This window comes from Physeter macrocephalus, chromosome 2 (genome assembly GCF_002837175.3).
Source record: "Physeter macrocephalus isolate SW-GA chromosome 2, ASM283717v5, whole genome shotgun sequence".
Lineage (NCBI taxonomy): Eukaryota > Metazoa > Chordata > Mammalia > Artiodactyla > Physeteridae > Physeter > Physeter macrocephalus.
Window position 1 is genome coordinate 106,856,753 of NC_041215.1, and position 23,382 is coordinate 106,880,134.

Sequence of the window (23,382 nt, forward strand, 5' to 3'; positions counted from 1 at the left end):
GACTATATATAAATATTATATAAATATTAAATAATATTATATAATATGTAATGTCCTGTGGGGGTGTGTATATATGAAAGTTGGTCTTTTAAAATACATCATTAAATATGTAATCCATAAATAAGTTCTTAAACCTGTCTTTAGGATATCATTTTTGACTGATATAAGAAATGAAATACATTTTTTCTTTTTTCTCTAAATCTAATCTGTTGTTTTCCTTTATCAGGCAGACTCATAGCTTGTCCTAATTACTGTTTCTCTCATCAACTAAAACTGTTCTTTCCCTGTAAGTGACCAGCCTTAAACATTTTTATCACTTTAAACAAATACTGTTCTCAGTATTCTTTTTGCCTAATTTATTTATCATACGTACATTTGATTTGCTTTAAACTTGATCATCCAGAACATTGTTATAGAGAGTTTTCCTGTATCAGAGCCCTTGTTGTGTTTTTTCTGATGACATTAGGCAACAATATAGTGTTATGAGTCATCATTTCAATATTATTAAAATGTTGACCACAACTTTACTTCTTTAATTTGAATCTAGCATTTTCAAGGCCATTGTTTCTTAACTGAGATTGTAGATCAGACTTCTCTGTGAAGTTTTATAAATATACAGAAGTTTAGGCACTACTCTGGATACTCTGAATCCCTTTACTTGATATTCTTGGGATAAAAAATTGTCTCAGGGCTATTATATTAAATCTTAAAATATTTTCTGCTATAGAAATTATATCCATTCATTTTCATAAATCAGATCCGATATTCACAGGCTTATTTGAAAATAGGTTTAATCATTATCCTTGAAGACATTTTTTCTAAAATTTGCTTGGAATGGCTTTCTTATCTTTGTTTTGCATGCCGTGGAAACAACCAAATTTCCTTTTCAGTTTGCATTATTCTTATCATAAACTCTCTTCAGACCTTTCACATTTCAAAATTATAACTAAAATTTGCCTCCAAAAAAGTGTTTGCTTGTATTAGTTCCTAGTGGCTATCAGTGAATATTTTGCTTATCTGAGTTAGGTAACATTTTAAACTATTAATAAAAAACACGAGTAACAAAATGCTAGATTTAAGACGTAGACTTAGATCTCTTACAGTGTTGAAGCTAGTAATCAGTAGTTTTCTTAATTAAAAGCATTGGATAAATTCCCTAAGCACTTCTGAGGACTTTTGTAGGTACAGCCTCTGTATGGAAATACTCTTTAATTTTTCATATGGAAAGTCTTAGTATTACAAAAAAATGAAGCATTAACATTTAAGATATTTAGGTCTGTACTGGAAATGATTCAAATTTTCTACATTAAAAATATAAGGTCATCTTAGATTATAGGAGTTATACTTTTCTTCAGTATAAGAAGCTTGTGTAAAAGTGGCTGTCTTATCAGGTACTTTTCTGATACATTGTAGTAATTCATCAGATACGTCTTCTTAGATTATCTCACTGACATTTGTCACATGTGGATGATTTCTAAACACATTGTAGGATTTGGACCTATGAAGCTAATGGCTTTAGTGAAAAATAAAAGGACAGAGATAAAATTGTATTTACTTTTGTCTTCATGCCTTTAATCTTATAACTGAAAATTCAGAGGAAAAGAACAAGTAGAAAGTCACTAATTCAACATTCGTTTTCTGTGGTTTAGTTTTAATATGTTTCCTTGGAAACTTATTTTGCAAATATTACCATAATAATAATAACACCACAATATTGTCATTGAAAAAGTTACCCATTCATTTTCAAAGTTGACTGCTAGTGGACTTTTGGGTGTTTGTGTGGGTGTGTGTTTTCACTTATAATATGATGGCTGTCTCATTATTTAAAATTTATAACTTTTTGAGTGTACAAACTGATTAGCTATTTATAATACTATTATAATATAGCATTGTAATTTGAGAATAAGAAAACAAGTTAGGATTTAGGTGGGATTGAAAAATAAAATTATATTTTATTGATTAAAATATAAACATTTAAAAAAGAAGTCTTATTCCAATTGGACCTTTTAAAATTTTATTTTTGTAATAATTATTGCAACTTAATGTGTATAAAACTAGAGTTTCTCTGGTAGCCAGTGTACTAAATAAATAGTTACTGTTAAAATGCTATTTTTGTTGTTCCTTATCTTGGAAACATTTCCCCACAATATCTAAGCAATGTGTTTTAAGATTTATTGGGCTCAACCTACAAATTCAACAAATACTCCTTTTGCATTTTGGAGGAAAAAACTTACCTATGATAAACATTTTGTTCTTCAGAATGCTAAAATTATATTAATCAATAAACACTTTAGAAAGTAGTTTTGGTAAGGAGACGTCAGTTGTCGGACTTAACTGAAAAAATTTCAACCTCTTAGTTTCTTATATAGGGATTAAAGAGAATAACTTTATTCCTTTGGGATTTTAACTGGTTTTCTTGGATATTTTTCAAAGTATTATAATAGTTTCTACATTTCTTCCAAAATTATGGCATATTACAGTACATCTTACTGTTAAAGATCTTTTATATTTTTGACTTTTTTTCCTATTATGCTTTTTACTGCTCTCACTGATTCATAAATACCATCACCAAAAACTTTTTGTGGCTACTGTTTATTTTATAGTTAGCTTTAACCATACGGCTGGTCTGTTCTCTTCAGGAATTCCTAATGGGTATGGCTTTCCTTCCCCCAGCTGTTTGCTTTTATAGACTTAGAGCAAAAAAATTAGCAAAAAATAATGAGAGATCTAGCCAGTCATTTTCTATCAGATGCATTGCTATAGAAGTGAATTCATTAAGACTGAAAAATATTGAACACATATGATTTGTCTCTTATGTCAGTTTTTCTGGGACCCAGATTAAATAGGAGCATTTCAGTGTTATCATAGAAGTGACAGTGACTTGAATGCATACACACACACACACACACACACAAACACATATGCACAATAGTCAATTCAGAGGAGGACAGATGAAAATTTGGAATTGTTTAAAAAAATACTTGCAAATCGTGCTGCTACTTAAATATTTAAGGAATTCAAAAAGTTATGTAGTTATTGTAAAGTGTTCCTTGTCATTTGTTCTACTGGAATTGACCATGAAAAAGAATATTAAGCCTTATTTATATCTAATTATTGACTGTGCAAACTGTGACTCAATGAATATTTGTATGCCAAAAAAAAAAGTTTTTAAAGTTGAGAAAGTTTTAGACTTAATAAAGATGTGTAAATAATTTTGATTAGTATTCTCATTATAATGAAGCTACTGTTAATTTGGTGCAATACATTCTTCCCTTTCTCATCCTTTTAAAATTAAATATATAAGATGTATGTTTTGTTTTGTTACATTGAATTTTGTTTTAAAATTTTTCAGTGTGTGTATATGAGCTAATGTTTGATTTGTTTCTGTACAGCATGAATGAAGATAATAATTGAAAAATTTGCACATTTTTTAGTCCTTTGGAAATTTGTATTCTAACAGTTTTTAAGAATATGCATTTATTTTGTACATAATAAATTTAGCTTTGTATAGGAAAATGGGTTTGAATCAAATAAATGATGTTTTCTTCAGGTGGTTTATAATTCTCAATTTTATAGAGTCTGATTAGAACTTAGCATTGGCTAAGTTATTTGAGTAGACAAGGGATTGAATACAGTATTTAGGCAGCAAATTGATCGCTGCTTCTTTCTTATATGAGCAGAATTTCTTCTGTAGTCCTATGTGTACAAGATAAATGTTATGTTAACCAATTTTTGTTGTATATAACAACAGGTATTAAACCTTTCATTTTAAATTCACCTCAGAAACATGGTTATGAGCTAGAAATCTCCATTTGTAGCTAATCAAATAATACAGTAGATTGTTTTTTTAAAAAACATTTCTTTCCTTTCACAGTTAAAATCTTTTACTCATCAACTTTGACAGTCTAGATGTTGACTTTTATTCCTATCCTATACACTTTACATTTGTGGATAAGGGTAACAGATTGAATGTAAGTAACTGTATTTTAGTTTGCTCCATATTAAAATTCTGGCAGAACAACAGTGAAGGCATAAACCTTTAAGGATGAGGGCATAAGCCTAAAAGGACAAAGAAAATAGAGAAGATAATCAATACAATTTTGGAAGGTGGAAAATTAATGGATTCAAACTGGATGAATCTAGACTTACAGGGTGCCTAAGATAACGATAGGTACCTAAGTCTAAATCTCTCCACATGTCCTCCAAAAAACTATACAGATAAACAAAAACAAATGTATCCTCAAAAATCCCATGCCTTCACGATATCAAGAAGACAGATAACATGACAAATATCAAATTACTTAAAAACAGAAATATAAAAAGCAAATTCCAACAGAGCTATCTCTTAAGTTTCTCTAGTAAGCCTTTAGAGAAAGCAAGGAGAGTCCAGAAAAACTTGAGAATAGTTGATTAGAGAACCTAAGATTGAGGTAAAAAAAAAAAAAAAAGACTCCCAGAAAGAGAAAGCCCATCCTAAGTGCAAAAATCCTGAACAAGAGTTTGAGTGGATCAGAGTACTGCATACAAAAAGTGGACTTAGTGTGCAGGATTTGACATGGCAATCTCAGAAGACACTTTTAAGAAGAATGTAGAAATGCAATTGTTTTGTAGACTAGTTGGTGAAAGAGGAAAAAAAGGGGGAAATTTAGGATTTAGGATCCTGCATGCAAAAGAGAAAAATATTGAGAGAGATGTAATTCTACCCTTCACCCTCATCTTCCCAAAACTAAAATTAAAAAACTACAATCCATTATCTATCATGAACGATGACACGAAAATCCTTAAGTGAATATTAGCAGATCATTTCTAGCAATGTGTAAGAAGTATAATGCCTCATGACCAAGTGTGGTTCATCCCATGAATTTAAGATTGGGTTAATGTTTAAAATGTCACCTGTTTAAGATAATTCTCAGTAGACTAAAAATAGAAAACTTTCTTAATAAAGTATATTTATGAAAAACCTATAGCTAACATAATATTTAATGTAAAAGACTGAATTCTCCCTAAATTAGGAATAAGGTAAGAATACCTATTCTCACTATTATTCAACATTGTACTGGAGACTCTAGCTAGTGCAATAATGCAAGAAAAAAAAACAGCATACATATTGGAAAGGAGACAGTAAAAATATCCTTTTGTGGTTAACAAGCATGTAGAAAATTCTAAGATATCTATGTACACAAAACAGTAGAACTTATGTAATAAATGAGCCAAGCAAAGTCACAAGATACAAGGTCAAATACAAAAATAGATCATATTTCTGTATTCTAGTAACAAAAACTGTAATTCAAAACAATACAGTTTACAATATCTTGAAAATATTAAATACTTAGGAGGAAATGTAATAAAATATTTGCAGGACATGTACACTGAAACTACAGAATATGGCTGGAAAAATGGAATAAAAAATAGATTTGAAGAAACTGAAAGGCTGATTCTAAATTTTATAGGGAAATGCAAAGGACATAATGTCAAAACAATTTGAAAAAGAACAAGGTTGGAAGACTTACACACTCTGATTTCAAGAATTAGAGCTACGGGAATCAGACATTGTGGATTATCCAGCATAAGGATAGACATGTAGGTCAAAAGGAGTAAATCTTACACACTCTAGAGCTACGGGAATCAGACATTGTGGATTATCCAGCATAAGGATAGACATGTAGGTCAAAAGGAGTAAATAGAAGGCCTTTAGATGTGGCCATGTATATGATGAATTGATTTTCTACAGATGTGCCAAAATAATTAAATGAGGAAAGAACAGTCTTTTCAACAAATGGTGCTGGAACTGATTATTTATTAACTTGAAGCGAATTATAGACCTAAGTGTAAAACCTACAACTATAAACTTGCAGATGAACTCATAAGAATACATTTTACAATCTTATGTCACAGCTAAAGAATCTGAGTTTAGGAAAGCTGAATCTTTTATAATGGGCTGCAAGCACACCTTCCTGACCTTTGCCCTGGAGGGAAACATTAATACTGATGAGTAAGCAAAGCTGCCTTCTATTCCAGAAGGAGACTATTTCTGCCTTCCAAGTTGTTTGCTGTACTAACATCCTTGAAAAGATATGTCCAGAACAAAATGGCAGTTAATACCTTGCTCTTAAGAGACTCAGTTTTCCAACACTGCCTGTCATCCGCTAGGCCTTGTCAGACCACCAAGTCTTAAGGACCATAGGGAAGACATAAGCTGCATGAGCAAGTAGCCCAGATCCCCAGAGTATCCACCACTGTCATACCAGTGCCCCTTCCTCAGCTAACACATTTGGTTTTATAAGTGATCTTGTATGATCGGATGGAGGAGGAGGAAAAAGACCAAGCTTCATTTACAGATGGGATGGCTCAGTATGTGGGTAAAGCCAAAAATGGGTAGCATTGAAGCCTTACTTGTGGGTGGTTTTGAAAAACAGTGGCAAGGGAAAACCACCTCAATGGGCAGATCTTTAGTGGTGCACCATGTCATTTACTTTGTGTGGAAAGATAAGATGTGGAAAGATAAGAGACCCAAAGTTAGAATATATACATATATATGGAATCATGGGCAGTGATGAAAGGCCTGGCCAGCTGCTGAGAGACATGAATGGAAAAAGATTTTAAGATTGGAGACAAGAAGGTCTGGGATAGAGGTAGGTACATGGACATATGAGAGTGGGAAAGAAGTATGAAAATCTTTGAGTCACATATTAGCACCCACCATGAAAGAGGCATTAAACAATCAAGTGGACCAAACAACCAATCCAATTCATGTCAGGTAGCCCCTGCACTGGCCACTCCAGGGCCGGTGCAATGGGTAGGTACATGAACAAAGTAGCCACAGTGGCAGAAATGGAGACTATCCATGGGCTTAACAGCATGAACCCTCCACTTACCAAGGCTGGTCTAGCTATTGCCACCACTGAATGTCCAGTTTACCAAAAACAAAGATAAATTCTTAGTGCCCAATTTCTCAAGGAGACCAATGGGCCACACGCTGGCAAGTTATGTATTTTGGGCCCCTTCCATTCTGGAAGGGCAAGTTCATTCTCATAGGAACAGACATGTATTTTATGTACATGGTTTGCCCTTTATGTCTACAGGGCCTTAACCAGCACCATTATCTTTTTTTTTTTTTTTTTTTTTTTTGCGGTATGCGGGCCTCTCACTGTTGTGGCCTCTCCCGTTGCGGAGCACAGGCTCCGGACGCGCAGGCCCAGCGGCCATGGGTCCCGGGCCTAGCCGCTCCGCGGCATGTGGGATCTTCCCGGACCGGGGCACGAACCCGTGTTCCCTTCATCGGCAGGCGGACTCTCAATCGCTGCGCCACCAGGGAAGCCCCAGCACCATTACCTTAAGGGCAGTGGAGTATTTGATTCATTGGCAAGGGATTCCACATAACATCACCTCAGACCAAAGGACCCACTTTACAGTAAATAAGTGCTGGAGGAAGCCCATGACAGTGGAACTCACTGGTCATATCACATACATCACCCACAAGCTGCCATCCAGATAAAGCATCAGAATAGCTTGCTGATGTGACCTGGATAATTAGGAAGAAGTACAGCTGTCATTACTAATGGAATATGTAATAGTGTAGAACCCAGGTGATTTACTTGGGCGCTACTTTGTATTTCTTTCCCCAATTGTGACTGCAAAGAGAAAAACCATAGTCTGAGAAGTACATGATTACCAGGTACTCAGGCAGTTCAGAATAATCCAGTCATTCTTCCAGACTAACCAAGCCTCAACACTTGGTAGCTGAGTAAAGAGAATCTACCATGGATAGCGGAGAAAGAAGATTATAAGTATCAGTTGTGGCCCTCAGAAAAACTACAGAGGCTAACTTCCCTTCTAAGTTTTTTCTCAGGAAGAGAGTAAAGTGGGTATGTAGAAAAAGGCCCAGCAAAGCCCAATCATCGTGGGTAATTCTTATTCCAAACTCCCCACTAGGTTGGTCTAGGAGTTGTTGGGCCTGCATCATAGTTCCACTTCTCTTTCTGCCCAATCCAGATTCCTTCCTTCACATGTATTAATCCTTACTACATATCTTGCATCTTAAACTCCATCTCAGACTCTGCTGATACAATGTGCACGTACCCCATACCACTCAACCTGTAGGAACTTTATCAATATGATAGACTCCTAAATAATTTTTGAGATTTCTCTCTGACCTTCTGGCATGTATTATTTTACTAAGGCATCTAGGAAATTTCTACTTTATGCTCACCAGGTCTCAATAGCATGTCATCAGAGTAATGGAAAAGCAAGATATTGTGTGGAATACCATTACAAATAAGTTAGAAATTTTATCTTATTATGTCACAGAGAACTGACAAAGTCCTGGAGTAAAACACTGATGGTGTAATGCTGTCTCCACTAGGTAAAGGCAAACTCTATCTGATTATCCTTATTCATTAGAATAGAGAAAAAACATTTGCACCCACCAAACAGGCAATTTAATGGCAATAATAATTACCATGTGGATCAGAGTCCCAGCAGGAGACAGATGGCATGCTGAAACCAGTAATTAAAAGAGAGTTCAGTAAAGGAAATATTTATGAAGGTGTGGGAAGGGTTTAAGGAAACCACAAGGTTTCAGTGCTCCAAGACTAGCGGCAGAGGTGAGCCATCACCAACCCTAAGCCTGAAGTGGCAAGAAGGGAGTTCCATTTCCTAGAAAGGGTATCTGTATGGGAAGGGCCATATGACAGGAGCTGTGGTAAACAGTGAGTCCACAGCATGAAAGCCAGTAGAATGAATATCTTGACTTTATTTTCCTCTCATCCTCTCATCTTATGCTACTATTTACCATTGGCCAAATCCAACCAGAATTTGGATCAGAGGGCTAGGAAACCCACTAAGTGTTCTTTTATATGGACAGTAGCACCTATAGAGCAGAGTAAGACAGGCCCATGCTTGGGAGTTACCCACATATCACAAATCCATAAAAAAGTTAAAGAACGCATGGGCAAATCAGTATTCGATGGTCAATCAGGATTTGGTGGTTAATCAGGATTTTGTGGTCAACTAAACTGTTAACATCCACTCTCATAGCTAATACTGCTCAGGCTCCAGGGAAATTCTTCATATCGCACATTCTATATCTTTGAAATATAAAATGTGACTGCATCTAAATGCTATAAAGCTTTGTAGGCTGTGCTGCTATAAAACTGGAGGAGAATATAACAGTGGAAAGAGTATTTGAGCTTGAGCAAGTTGATAAAAATAGATAAATTACTTTAGCCAATCTTTGTTCTCAGCATAAACACAAAAGATTTTTGCATAATGAAACATTATTTCTTCTTTTAGGGTTCCATTAGTGGACTGGAAGTACTCAACAATTATTGTGGTGACCACGGTGGTTGCAATTGGCAGCTTAGGAACACTTTTCCATATTAAATTACTGTTCCTTTTCAAATAATATATATGTAGGTCTAGATATGATGTGAGTAAAGTGTGGTACCAATTCTTTATATTAACCTACAGATCTAGTTATCGCTTTAAGAGATGGTGAGAATCACAATATAAGTGATACAATTGTTATGATAAATTTAAACTGTTTTATAATATTTGCTGCAATAACAATGTTACCATATGCAACAACTCCATTACAGTTGAACACAATAGATAAGTCATTGTTCATTTCTGAAGCTAAAGATTACTTTAAAAATTTTATTGACAATTCCAGTTGCTACTGCCTCAACAGAGCAAAGTTTCTTCAATTTGAAGGAATTAAAAAAACTATTCTATATATAAATTATGCTTCAATAAACCTGAAATTGTTTTAAAAAAATCTATCCAAGAACCACAATGACTGAAGACAGGATAATTTAGCATTTCTGCAGACAGAAGACAAATGATGTCAAAAATCTTGATTTTAAAAATAGAGATTCTTCTGAAGTAAAGGGAAGAAAAATAAATTTTATGAAATAAATATATAATGTGTGAATTATGCATCTATATTTTATATTTGATCCAAACACCACTAGATTATTATAGAACACCCAAACATGTGCAATAATTAATTTCAGCTACATTTTGTTATTACATATATTTTAAATCTACTTGGAAAAGTGTTGGTCGGGGCACAGCGATGCTAACTCCTAACGTTTTCTCCAAGCCAGGGTTCCTCCTCCCCCAGCAACTCGATCCCGGAGTCGTGGGCGTGTCTGGAGTCTCGGGCGCGTCTGCAGTCGCGTCCGCCGGAATCCCGCCTCGGGGCGCGGCTCCCATCTCCCAGAGCTCCTCCGCGCTCCCTTGCTCCCCTCGCCAGCCCTGGCGGCCCAGGCCACGCCCCTAGCGGCCCATTCGTTCGCTCGTCCCGAGGGCGCCCCCGCACACCCCTCCGGTGCGCGGGTCCCAGCAAGCTGAGGCGCTGCTGCAGAGCGCGGAACCGAGACGTGGCTCCCGGGCGGAGGAGCCATGTTGGACTTCGCGATCTTCGCCGTTACCTTCTTTCTGGCGTTGGTGGGAGCGGTGCTCTACCTCTACCCGGTAACCGCCGGCTCGGCCTCGGTCTCGCCCGCATCCACGTCGCCCTGCCCGCGGCGGGCCGCAGGGGGCGGGCCCGGGGGGGGGCGGGGAGAGCTCCTGCTCCGGCTCCTGCTCCGTCCAGCTCCGGGCCCGCGAGGGCCCGGCTCCCGGGGCATGCGCCTCCGCGGGCGCGCGCGGGGCTGGCGCTGAGGACGGAGCTGCGCGGGCCGCACGGCCGCCTTCCGACGCCGAGTGAGGCGGGCAGGTGGTTTAGCAGCGCGGGCGCGGCCGCCGGGGGCTGAGGGCTGGTCCGCGGGTCCCGGCCTCCCTGCGCCTGCCCTTGCCACGCCACTGTTAAGGGCGGGTCTGAAGCGCTTTGGTGGCTTTCGGGCAGTAACTCTGCCCACTCCAGTTCCATTTTCTAGTGTGCCTGGGAGGAAACTCCAGGCTACTCCACGCCTTTCCCCTTTCCCGAGGATTCTCCCCCAGTGTTTCTTTTGTCGTCTACTCTTCCATCTGTCTTTCGACTTTCATTCCTGAAATCCACAGTCCTTAAGGTCCAGACCGGGTCTTGCTCCTCGCAGGGCCTAACGGGCTAAATAAAGGGGTCGTGGAAGGAGCCCTGTGCAGGGGGAGGTTAGCTGTCAGCTTCACCTAGCCGAGTGCTTTATCTCTAAATCTCCTTCCGGCCTTCTTTCTCTTCTTGCCTTCTTCAGCCTCAGAAGGTGGTTCTGAAAACAAAGGAGCTAATGGATGAGGGATCATCTACAAAGCAAGGTGGTGGTTTTGTAGAAGTTGTAAAGCAGCAGCACAGTGCCAAATACATCACTGGCAATGACAGAACACCTTAAATATTCTCGCTGGTAAATGGATTGGATTGGAGTATTGCAACTGCACAGTCTGGAACTTTCAGTGAATCTTATTTTCTGAGAAATAGCCATCTAGAAGGTTAGGAGAGTGCGGGAGTAGGGAAATGAGATTTCCAGGCAACTCACTTGAGGGTCATGAAATTAATATAAGATTAGTCAGCATGGGTGTGTTTTTCCCCAGCAGTTTTTCTTCATCTATGTGGAATCAGGGGCAGGTGACAGAATATTGGGTTTAATTAGAATTGGTGTTTTACTAGGTGCTTTTGACAAAAGGATACAGGGGAAGGGAGTGGTTATAATGGACCGTGGAATCTCAGCTGGACAGAGTGGAAAATGAGTATATGAGTGGGTGGGTTAAAAGTCCTTTTGGGGTAAAAATAGTTTTTGGAGTCAAGATGTTAAAAGTAGTGAAAAGGAAAAATAGGAGGTGCTTGGAGATTTGGTTGCTTGATGTTAAAACTCTGGAGATGGTGAAGTTATTGGTAATGTCAAGACCTAGTGTACAACTATGGGAATGAGAGACTGAGATCAGGTGGAGTTTTGAGTCGGGGACAGATGGGTCAGGAAAGAAGATAAACTTCTGGAGGAATAGGAGTCTGGGGCATGAGGGAAGACCTGGGGATGGTAGTCCTGGGCTTAGTGTGGTGTCTAATGTAGGTAAGGAAAAAGGTCATAGTAACGTTCTGGATGGTCTCAAGGTAGATGATAGTGGTGAGGCTACGATTATCAGGGAGTTTGGCAGGGTCTTGCCAGGTGCATGCCAATTTGGGGATCTCATCAATTTAGCTGTGTGGAAGGTGTGGATATAGTAAAGGGCAGGACAGCATTTTGCCTGGTGTTCTGGGGCTCACTCTTCATTTTTCCTCTTGAAGCGTGGAGGTTGGTGTAGGAGCCCTCTTATCCAAAGCGCACAGACTTCTGAGGCTCCCCTCTGCATGCCTGCTGCTGGAGCTGTAGAAGCATGATTAGTGCGGTGAGGAGGGGTTGTAGTTAGTATTTGCACATTTTTAGAGGTTCTTAACTCCTGCCTATCAGTAGTTTTCGGCAGATATTTCGACATTTCTGTCGTAACACTCAGTGAACTCGTTCAAGTATTCAGAGACATCCGTTGTATTTTCTTTCCCGTGAAAATATCCATTATGGAGCCTTCCATCATCCTTCCCCAGTCAGTAGTGGTTATCATCTCCTTCGGCTGTGTAGCTCTTGTCCTTTTGCTATCAGAATTGGTATTCTCTTTGCCTGTGTTGGATACCCTGTTTCCTAGGTGCCACATGAGTCTCTCTCTCTCTTTTCTTTCAGTTCCTTTTTTTGCTGCAAGTGCATCATTTTCCAGTAATTTCCTAAGAAAGTGTGCATGGAAAATACATTTTTTGAGATCTTGCTTGTGTGAAAATCTTTCTGTTCTAGCTTCACACTTGAATGATAGTTTGGCTTAGTATACAATTCGAAGTTGGAAATAATTTTCCCTTAGAATTATAGGGGCCACCACCCACCAGCCGGTTGTTCCTGAATCTGGAGTCTCAAGGTCTCTTTCCAGAAGGATGGTAATCACAAGAATGGTGTCTGAGGGATCTGTATACTGGCTTTTTGCTAATTGTTAAAATCTTGCGTCTTACCCTGCCTTTCTGGTTACTGAGTGCAAATCTGATTGCTTCTTGTGGGAATTCTCCTCTGCAGACCCCCAGAGGAGGCCTCACAACTACGTCAATTAATCACTGCTCCAACAGCTTAACACTTCCAAAAAAATTGGTTGGATTGTTCGTCCACTGTTGTCTCCTCTTCCATTCTCTTTATCCATATTTTCTCCTTTTTTATATCTTCACTTTCATTTTGTGGGATTTCAGGAAGAGATAATTGATGAGTGTTATCGATCTACCATGTTTAAAGAAAGTCAGGAAACTTGTTTCAGTCAATAATTTCAGCCTAGAAAATAAAAAGTTGGCTTTTTTTATATGACTGACTTTTTCTTTTTCTAATTGAGTTCCTTCCATCCTTTTCCCCACTTTTTATAATATTAAACTTGACAAGTTTCCATTATTGATGAGACTGTAGGACAAAATTTTACTTTGTAGGTTTCATTGTCATCAGTTAAATGCAAGTTGCACATACTATTACCTAGATAGTATTCTCTTTTTTGGAAAGATTATCACTTCAGACTACTACTTTTTTGTGTGTGTTTTAAATTTATTTTTAGTTATTTATTTTTGGCCGCGTTGGGTCTTTGTTGCTGCGCATGGGCTTTCTCTAGTTGCGGCGAGTGGGGTCTACTCTTCATTGTGGTGCACGAGCTTCTCATTGCGGAGGCTTCTCTTTTTGCGGAGCACGGGCTCTAGGTGCGTGGGCTTCAGTAGTTGTGGCACGCAGGCTGTAGAGCGCAGGCTCAGTAGCTGTGGTGCACGGGCTTAGTTGCTCCACAGCATGTGGGATCTTCCCGGACCAGAGCTTGAACCCATGTTCCCTGCATTGGCAAGCGGATTCTTAACCGCTGCACCACCAGGGAAGCCCCTAGATAGTATTCTTATAGGATTTAGTACAAACTGTAAAACTCTTCAGTTAGCATGATTCAACCTAGTATCTCTGTTTTGGCATACATACCCCAAAGGAGGAAAAAAGTAAAGTTGTACAAAGATTTTCATGGCACTACCTATAACAATGAGGAAATGAAAGAAAGAAATAGCCTAGATGTTTTACAACACTATAGCAGGAAGATGATTACACAATTCTGGATACATAGTGGAACACTGTTTAGCCTTTACATGTTCAAATAAATAAATATTCATTTATTTGTATAATGTTAAGTAGGGGGGAAAAGGGCAGAATGTCAGACAAATAAACTCTGATTAATACTATTTAAAATCATTGACAAAATTCAGAATTGATTCTGGAGTTGACTATTTTAGGTTATTTTTCCTATAAATATTTAGTTTATTTAAAAATAGTTTTACAATATATTATAAACGTAATACGCTTGTTGTAAAATAAAAAGACACTAACCTCTAAACCCAGCAACCATAAACCCAGTACAAAATTGTAAAAAATGAAAATTCCCCCAACTTTTTCATATTTCATTCTTCAGAGGTTGTCACTTTAACAATTTGCTATGAATTATTTTGTTATTTATTTCTATACCAGACACCTCTCTGTATGACCCTGATAATAATAACCGCATTAAAGCAAATGATGACTATCACATTGTATTTTGGTAAATTCTTTGACTAGAAAGAGGAGAACTATTTTAGGAATGAAACTATTATAATCATGACATTGATTTTTTTTGAAAGCCAAGCCAGATGGGACCATATATAGTCTCAGAACAGAGAAAAATGTACTTGATTATATATTAATTGATGAAGAATGGATGTTAAATTCTTCCAACACCTTAGTTTAATTGATAGAGAGGAGGAATATTAGGATAATTCTTTTCAATACAAAGAATCCAGTTGTTGTTTAATCTCTGAGATTCAACCAATTTGGAAAACCATCATTTAAGGTCCTGCAGATGTCTTGGGAAAATACATCTGACTTATGGGATATGTGATAATTCATTATACTAAACTTTTTAAAATTTTTTCCCTAAGGCTTCCAGACAAGCTGCAGGAATTCCAGGGATTACTCCAACAGAAGAAAAGTGAGTTGTTTTTTTTTTTAAAATCAAGTAGAGTCAACTCTTAATTTTGGATCAAAACTAAACCATATCTTTAGATTACTCAGTTTATTTCATTCCTTGTTTTCTCTAAACTTATCTCTGGGCATACTACCTAAACTTTGTTAAGAACAGAAAGGAAGCCTGTATAAATCAAAACCTTTAATTTCTTTCACTTCTGTTAGCCAAAGAGTGTTGAAAATAGAAAGAAAGGATTAAGATAGAAGGAAATAAGAAAAAGTTGCCATAGCTGATTTAAATTAGCCTGTGATTTAATAGCCAATGACGGTGTCCATTGCTATCTCAGAATGAGTTGCTGCAAAAATTGGATAGTTTTCCAGTGTCTAAGTCAGATGTTCCTCGTGTAGCTTTTTTATTTGGTATGAAGTGTTATGAATTCTCAAAATATCAGACAAATCCGTATCCAAATACAACTACCGAAAGAGAGAAGTCAAATATAATTCAGTTTTGGATTTTGCAGTAATTTGAATTTTGTGTATTTTTGCTCTCATCTGTTGACACAGTTAATTCAGAATCAACTAGTATTGTTTTTCTGATTCTTCCATGTTAAATTGATTATTTTGTCAAATGTTGCTCTTTTTTCAGAGATGGTAATCTTCCAGATATTGTGAACAGTGGAAGTTTGCACGAGTTCCTGGTTAATTTGCATGAGAGATATGGGCCTGTGGTCTCTTTCTGGTTTGGCAGGCGCCTTGTGGTTAGTTTGGGCACTGTTGATGTGCTAAAGCAGCATATCAACCCCAATAAGACATGTAAGTTTAATTTTCTTTTTAATTAGAGTAGATGTCTATAAATGAAGATCCATACATTGTTCTTAGGAATAGCTAACATTTATTAAATACTTTGTATTATATGCCAGACGTTGTGCTGAAGTCTTTATATTAATTACTTCATTTAACACACAGTATTGTAAAATGATTATTTTCTTCCTTCAATTTATAGATATGTATGAAAAAAATCCCAGTGTAAATGCCAACAGGATTTTTTTGGAACCTGAAAAAATAGTTCCAGGGTACGTCTGAAAGAGTAAAGGTACAAGAGCAGTTAAGAAACATCTAGAAAGAACATTAGTGCGGGAGATTCTTGTACCATCAGGTCGAACAGTGTATTATAAAACTTGATTAACTTAAAGAATCTTGTACTGTGATAGGACTAGACGGATTGATGGAATGGAGTAGGTAGCCCAGTAGACAAACCAAGTATGAATATATGATAAAGGTAGCATTTTATGATAAAGGGGAAAGGTAATAAATGGTTTGGGAAAATTAGTTAGCTATTGGAAAAAATAAATCTCAGTCCCTGTCTCACTCTTTATATCAAAATAAATTAGAAATGATTAAAATTTGGAGTCATAAAAGTAATAGAAGAAAAAATGGTTAAATCTTAAATTTTTTTGAGGGGGTTGTTGATAAGCCCTTTTGTACCATGACATGAGATCTAAGAGCCAGCAATCACAAGATGGGTAAATCTGTGTACATAAACATGAAAAAATTTCAGTACAATAAAAAACACCATGAAAAAGAGAGATAGGAAAATGTTGGCCACATACTATATTTCTGTAAAATAAAAAGGTACCATGAAAAAGTTTAAGAGAGAGATGGGGGAACTATTTACCACCTATATATATATATAAAGTAAATGAAAACTAATAAGAAAATAAAAGTAAAATGCAGTTGTGGAAAAATGGGCAAAAACAAGGTAATTAAAAAAGAAGAAATAATAATAGCCAATAAGCAAATTAAAAGATTTCAACCTCACTAATAATCAGTGGGATGCAAATAAAAATGAGATGTTCACTTATGTGACTAAAAGAGATGAAAAATGTTGGCAGAACTCATTGTTGGTGAGGGAACGGAGAAACATGGAGTATAAATGTTTTACAAACTATCTGGAAAGAAGGTTGGCAGTGACCTTTGACTTATCGTAAGGAATTATCGTAAACTGATAATCACATAGATGAGAAAAGACATTCGTATTATTCATAATAAAAACTTAAAACTTAAAAATTTTTAATGGCTGCATTAAAGGATACATTCAGGCGTTAATATGATGATATAGGTTTATTTTATTTTATTCTTCAAATACTCATATAGCAATTTCTGTATGCCAGCACTATTGTAAGACCTTACACACGTTAACTGATTTAATCCTCAGAACACCTTACGAAGTACATATTAAGATTATCCCCACTTTACAGAAGAGAAAAATGTACAGAGAGGCTAAGTCATTTGCCCAAAGTCACACAACTAATTAGTGATGGAGCTGGGACTTGAAGTTAGGCTCTCTGGGCTGGGTCTGTTTTCTCAATCACAAAATTTCCTCACTGTGGAAGGATGGCTCTGTTCAGAAATACAAAGATGGGTAAAACCAGACATGGCCTCTGCTCCTGTGGAATTTACAGTCTAGTGCTGGGGAAGTGGGGGAGCATGTAAATGGTGTTCGAATGATCACACTAATGAACTGAGAGATGTGCTCTGAAAGAAGAGACTGTAGTTCATTGCAAAATCTGACAGATTTTTCTGTCTCTGGTAAGAAATATTAACAGCTGTAAAAAAAAAAATCTCAGATATTTAACAGTGACTGTCTCTGTGTGGTGAGATTTAGATGAATTTATTTTCTTTGTATCTATGTTGTTTTAATTATTTACAATGACGGTATATTTTTCCGTATGTGGAAACAATATAGTCGTTAAACACTTAGGGAATTCTCTGGCGATCCAGTGGTTAGCATTCTGTGCTTCCACTGCAAGGGGCCTGGGTTTGATCCCTGGTTGGGGAGCTAAGATCCTGTGAGCCTCACAGCGCTGCTGCCAAAAAAAAAAAAAAAGGAAACAAGAAACACTTAAAAGTGAATGAAGGAGAAAAGAAAAGAAATTTTTGGATTCAGCTAAACAATTTTAACTGGAATACTTGACAATTACAGACACAACATCAATTTTGCTTTAAAAATCAGTGGTGTGATTTTTTTTTTTACAAAGTGAAAGATATTGCTGTCATGTGAGTAGAAAATTTATGTAAGTATTAATGATTTACAGTGGAATGCCCAGTCAGAATATTGTTTTCTTGCCAATTTTTATTGCCTCTTGAACTCTTCACATTTAGGAAAGACAAGGGAGTTGTGAAAAAAAGTTCATAGTCTCTTGGCTATAGTCCCGTACCTCCCTGATCTCTGTTGTTTTGCTGGAGATTTATTTATTTATTTTTTGAGTGATTACTTTGCCTTTGAAATGTTTAATTTGTCTGTTTCAGCGGACCCTTTTGAAACCATGCTAAAGTCATTATTAAGGTATCAGTCTGATAGTGGGAACGTGAGCGAAAACCTCATGAGGAAAAAATTGTACGAAAATGGTGTGACTAATTCTCTGCGGAGTAATTTTGCTCTCCTGCTAAAGGTAAGGTAGTTTGGCCTGGAGTTCTATCATACAGATAATAGTATATGGATCTTCCTCGAGTTACTATGGGGTTATGTCCTGATAAACACATCGTGAGTTGAAAAATATCACAAGTTGAAAATGCATTTAAATACACCTAACCTCCTGGACATCATAGCTTAGCCTAGCCTGCTTTAAACATACTCAGAACACTTACGTTAGCCTGCAGTTGGGCACAATCATCTCACACTAAGCCTATTTTATAATAGAGTGTTGACTAGGTTGTGTAATTTATTGAATACTGTACAGAAAGTGAAAAATAGATGGTTGTCTGGGTACAGAATGGTTGTAAGCTTACGGGCTGTTTGCTCTCATGGGCCCAGGCTGGCTGTGGGCTACGGCTGCTGTTGCTGCCAGCATCACAAAGTGTCGTACTTCATACGCTAGCCCAGCAGAAGATCAAGATAAGTTCAGAGGACCGTTTCTATGGAACGCTTATGGCTTTTGCGCCACGGTAACATTGAAAAATTGTACGTCGGGGACCATCTGTATATTTTAACTATTAGTGTGTCTTTGTCTTTCCTCCTCTTTTCTTACCTGTCTTTCTTAGCTGAATTTTACTCTTTTTTTGCGGGGGCGGGCCGCACTGCAACGCTTGTGGGATCTTAGCTCCCTACCAGGGGTTGAATCCATGCTCCCTGCAGTGGAAGCACAGAGCCTTAACCACAGGACCGCCAGGGAAGTCCCTCTAAGCTGATTTTTATTCTCCTGAAATTCTAAAACGAAACAAAAACAAAACAAAAATCTTAACATCTAGACTCCCTATGTAAGTTGGAATGATGGGAGCAGAGAGAACCTGAAGACATTTTATGTATCAGTAGATTTGTCCATTGTTTTCAGACCAGACTCTAAACCAGCATTTCCTAAAATATGGTCTGAACTTACCTGAAACACTCCCTCTTGTTTAAGGTGCAGATTACTGGACCTTAACTTGGACAAACTGAATCACTGGGAGGGGCACCTGACATTTCTAAGAAGCTCAGCAAATCATTTACAAAGGTTGAGAACAATACTAATCCATACCGTTTCCTTTTTGTTTCTAAAGACCCTTAGCCAAGCCCTGTGCACTGCCTCACAGTTCCCTGTGTTCCCACAGGGCTGTTGCAGACCTTCACCCTTATTCTAGTACTGCCAGTCCTACCAGCCCCTTTGCTTGCTGTAGATGTCCTAGCCTCCTGCTTTGCTGAGACTATGGAGTCCTTTACGTGTGAACTCCCTCAATAGCCTGTTCCCCCACCAGTAGACTCTGTCCATCGCAAACCTTGGTTCTTTTTTCTTATTTTAAATCTTGAAGAATCCTTCCTTCTGTCCAAAGCTAATCTATCCATTCGTGCCATTTAAAAATAATGTAATTTATAAAAGTAATATATGATTGCTGAAGAAAACGTGGAAAATCTGATAGTATAAAGAAATCACCCATAATTTGACTATAGATTTTTTATATGGTTGAGATCATATTATATGTACAATTTTATATACTTTTTCACTATAAAACGTATCGTAAGCGTTTCCCCATCATTAAAAAATTTTCAGGGACTTCCCTGGCCGTCCAGGTGAAGACTCTGCACTTGCACTGCGGGCGTAGGTTGAGGGTGGGGTGAGCACGGCTTCGAGGTTCCATCCCCGGTCAGGGAACTAAGATCCTGCATGCCCTGTGGCTCGTCCAAAAAGAAAAAAAAGAAAAGAGAAGAAAATTCCCAAAAATAACTAAAATTTTGCTTTTTCTGCTGGTCACTTTATAAAATATGGAAACATTTAGAGAAGTCCTAAGGAAAAAAAATAAACATTTTTACTGCTGTTCATTCCCCGTTGATAACCATGTTTAACATTTTAAAATACTTTGTATCATTCCAGTCATTTCTGTGTACAGTAGAATTTCAGTCAGCATTATACTGTATAGATAGGTTTAGACTCTGCATTTTTATTTACCATTATATGAAAAGTATTTTTATAACAGTAAATATTCGTAGAAAATTACATTTGAAAAGAGTCTCTAATGTCACTTTTACCTTCTGAATATCTTTCAAATTGCTCTACTCCACCAGCACTGCTCCCATCCTGGTTTAAGCTTCCATCATCTTGTGTGGATTGCTTGTTTCTCTGCCTTCTCTCTGCCCTTCTCCTCCAATTTCTACCTTCTGTTAGGGATTCTTAGGCTTTTTTTAAGACGTGTACCCCTTGCAGTTGTGGTGAAACCTACAGACTCCTTCGGGGAATAGCATTTGAAAATGTGTAACTACAAAGGAAACCAATATAGTCATCAAAGTGTTATTTTTAAAAAACTTGTGATATTATAATATCTGTGCTTTATTGTTAATGTATTAAATAACGAAGTCTAGCAATGCTTCCCCAAACTTCCACAATTTTAAAGTAATGATGTTATGAGAGACAAAATCATTATTTTGAGAGTTTTACAATAACTAAAATATAATGTGAACGTATTTGAGATTTGTATTGCGACAAAGTTAAAAGGCCTATATTCAGAAAGAAGTGCTAAATTTTATTTAGAGGTTAGTGAAAAATAAAGATTTTTTTCCCCCCCTCATCCAAGTTCATGGACTCCTGGATTCTATGTACAGACCCTTTGGTATCTATGGACTGGATGTTCATAACCCCTGAGAACAGACACTTTCAAAATACAATTCTTATTTTATCAGTCCCTGATCAAAAACCTCCACTGGCTTCCCTTTCCTCTTGGGACAAACTCCGAAGTCTTGAATGTAATCTTAAAGACCATATGTGGTTTGACCTGCCTACTTTTCCAGCCTTGTTTCCCACTTTCTCATTTGTGCTTATCCTCTAGCCACCCTGGTTTTCTCATAGTTCTATACCTTGTTCTCTCCTATCTCAAGGACTCTGTATATGCTGTTCCTGTTGCCTGGATTGTCTCCTCTAACCATCCACACACCTAGTTAATGCATGTTTATTCTTCAGCTCAGTTTAGATGTCACTTCCCAAGGGAAGCCATCTCTGATCATCCCACTGTCCCTAGGAAGGTCCCCCTTTTAGATGCTGTCATAACACCCTTTGCTTTTCCTTTGCAACACGTCCTAGTTTGTAATTATATTATGTGTAATTCTTTGAATAATCTTTCCTAAGCTGTATGCTCCATGGAGGGAGACACTATTCTGTTTTGATTTCTACTGTATCCGTGGGTCTTGGTGTAGAGTAGGCCCTCAGTAAATATTTATTAAATCAGTGAATGAATACCGACCAACTTACAGTTCCTCAGTTCATAGTCTTTTCTCTTATCTCTGTGGGTCTGTTCTTGCTATTTTCTCCTCAGCTAACTCCTGGCCAACTCATCTTCCAATATCCAGTTTAGTTACCTACCCTCCGCCATTCACCCTCTTTACTACCATGACAACCTGGCCATACTTACATAACAAAATTAAATTGACTTTCTTATCTCCCTTCTTATATTGTGTTTTCCTTCCCCTTTCCTCTAATCTGTGTACCTCGAAGAAAGTTTTTATTTTGTTGTATGTTTAATGTAGCTTCTTGGGAAGTAGTAGTATTGTATAGAGCAGAGACTTTAAGCTTGGGCAAAAGGCTTTGAATCTTATTTCTGTCATTTAGCATCTGCATGATTCTTTGTGTGTTACTTGGCCTTTGTGAGCTTTTATTGCCTCTTTTTTTTTTTTTTTTTTTTTAGGCCACTCTGCAGGGATCCCTCAGTTCCCCAATCAGGTCAAACCTGTGCCCCTTGCATTAGAAGCACAGAGTCTTAACCACTGGATCGCCAGGGAGGTCCTATTGCCCCTCAGTTCCCCAGTCAGGTCAAACCTGTGCCCCTTGCATTAGAAGCACAGAGTCTTAACCACTGGATCGCCAGGGAGGTCCTATTGCCTCATCTTACATTGAGGATAATAACATCCACGTTACAAATTTGCTGTGAGGATTATATGAGGTCATGATGTAAAATACCTAACAACAGGTCTTAGAACACAGTAACTACTCAAAAAAATACCTTTCCTTCCTTTGTTTGAGAAGTAGATTTTCCTGCTGTTTGTTTGCTGCTCCCTCCGCCTCCCAACGTTCTTCTGTTCTGCTAAAATTTCTTTCTTACATTTTTCCTGCTCCTCTGAAACTACACCTTCTTATTAATGCTTCCAATTTAGTTAATGCGTTCCTTCTTTCATGCAGGGTTTTTATAGTTGATGGGCCTATATCTGTCCCATTTGGAGGGTTATGTAGGAGTCCTTTCTGTTCTATGTAGATTAAACCCACATTCACTCACAAGTACACAAATACACCCCCACTGACTTTCACATTATATGTGGTAAATAATTTTAAAAATCATGGAAAAGAAAATTTTTTTGAATTTTTGAATTTTATTTTATTTATTTTTCTATATAGCAGGTTCTCATTAGTCATCCATTTTATACATATCAGTGTATACATGTCAAACCCAATCTCCCAATTCATCACCCCCCCACCCCACTCTCCCCCCTTGGTGTCCATACATTTGTTCTCTACATCTGTGTCTCTATTTCTCCCTTGCAAACCGGTTCATTTGTACCATTTTTCTAGGTTCCACATATATGCGTTAATATATGATATTTGTTTTTCTCTTTCTGACTTACTTCACTCCGTATGACAGTCTCTAGATGCATCCACGTCTCGACAAATGACCCAATTTCAATCCTTGTTATGGCTGAGTAATACTCCATTGTATATATGTACCACATCTTCTTTATCCATTCGTCTGTTGATGGGCATTTAGGTTGCTTCCATGACCTGGCTACTGTAAATAGTGCTGCAGTGAACACTGGGGTGCATGTGTCTTTTTTTTTTATTTTATTTTATTTTATTTTATTTTTTTTTGCGGTACGCGGGCCTCTCACTGTTGTGGTCTCTCCCGTTCGGAGCACAGGCTCCGGACATGCAGGCTCAGCGGCCATGGTTCACGGGCCTAGCCGCTCCGCGGCATGTGGGATCTTCCCGTACTGGGGCACGAACCC

General features: G+C 37.6%; 1 protein-coding gene across 2 annotated transcripts in view; it reads left to right on the plus strand.

The window, feature by feature from the left end:
* The first annotated feature begins 10,164 nt into the window (after positions 1-10,164).
* CYP20A1 (cytochrome P450 family 20 subfamily A member 1) overlaps positions 10,165-23,382 on the plus strand; it is a 74,611-nt gene continuing 61,393 nt past the window's right edge. The window contains exons 1-4 of one of the 2 annotated variants that reach the window (XM_024124624.3): positions 10,165-10,476; positions 14,903-14,952; positions 15,574-15,740; positions 18,237-18,379. In XM_024124624.3, coding sequence (XP_023980392.1) covers positions 10,405-10,476; positions 14,903-14,952; positions 15,574-15,740; positions 18,237-18,379 — 432 coding nt within the window. In that variant the 5' untranslated portion in view covers positions 10,165-10,404. The remainder of the gene's footprint in view (positions 10,477-14,902; positions 14,953-15,573; positions 15,741-18,236; positions 18,380-23,382) is intronic. The other variant, XM_055089514.1, reaches the window with a different exon arrangement.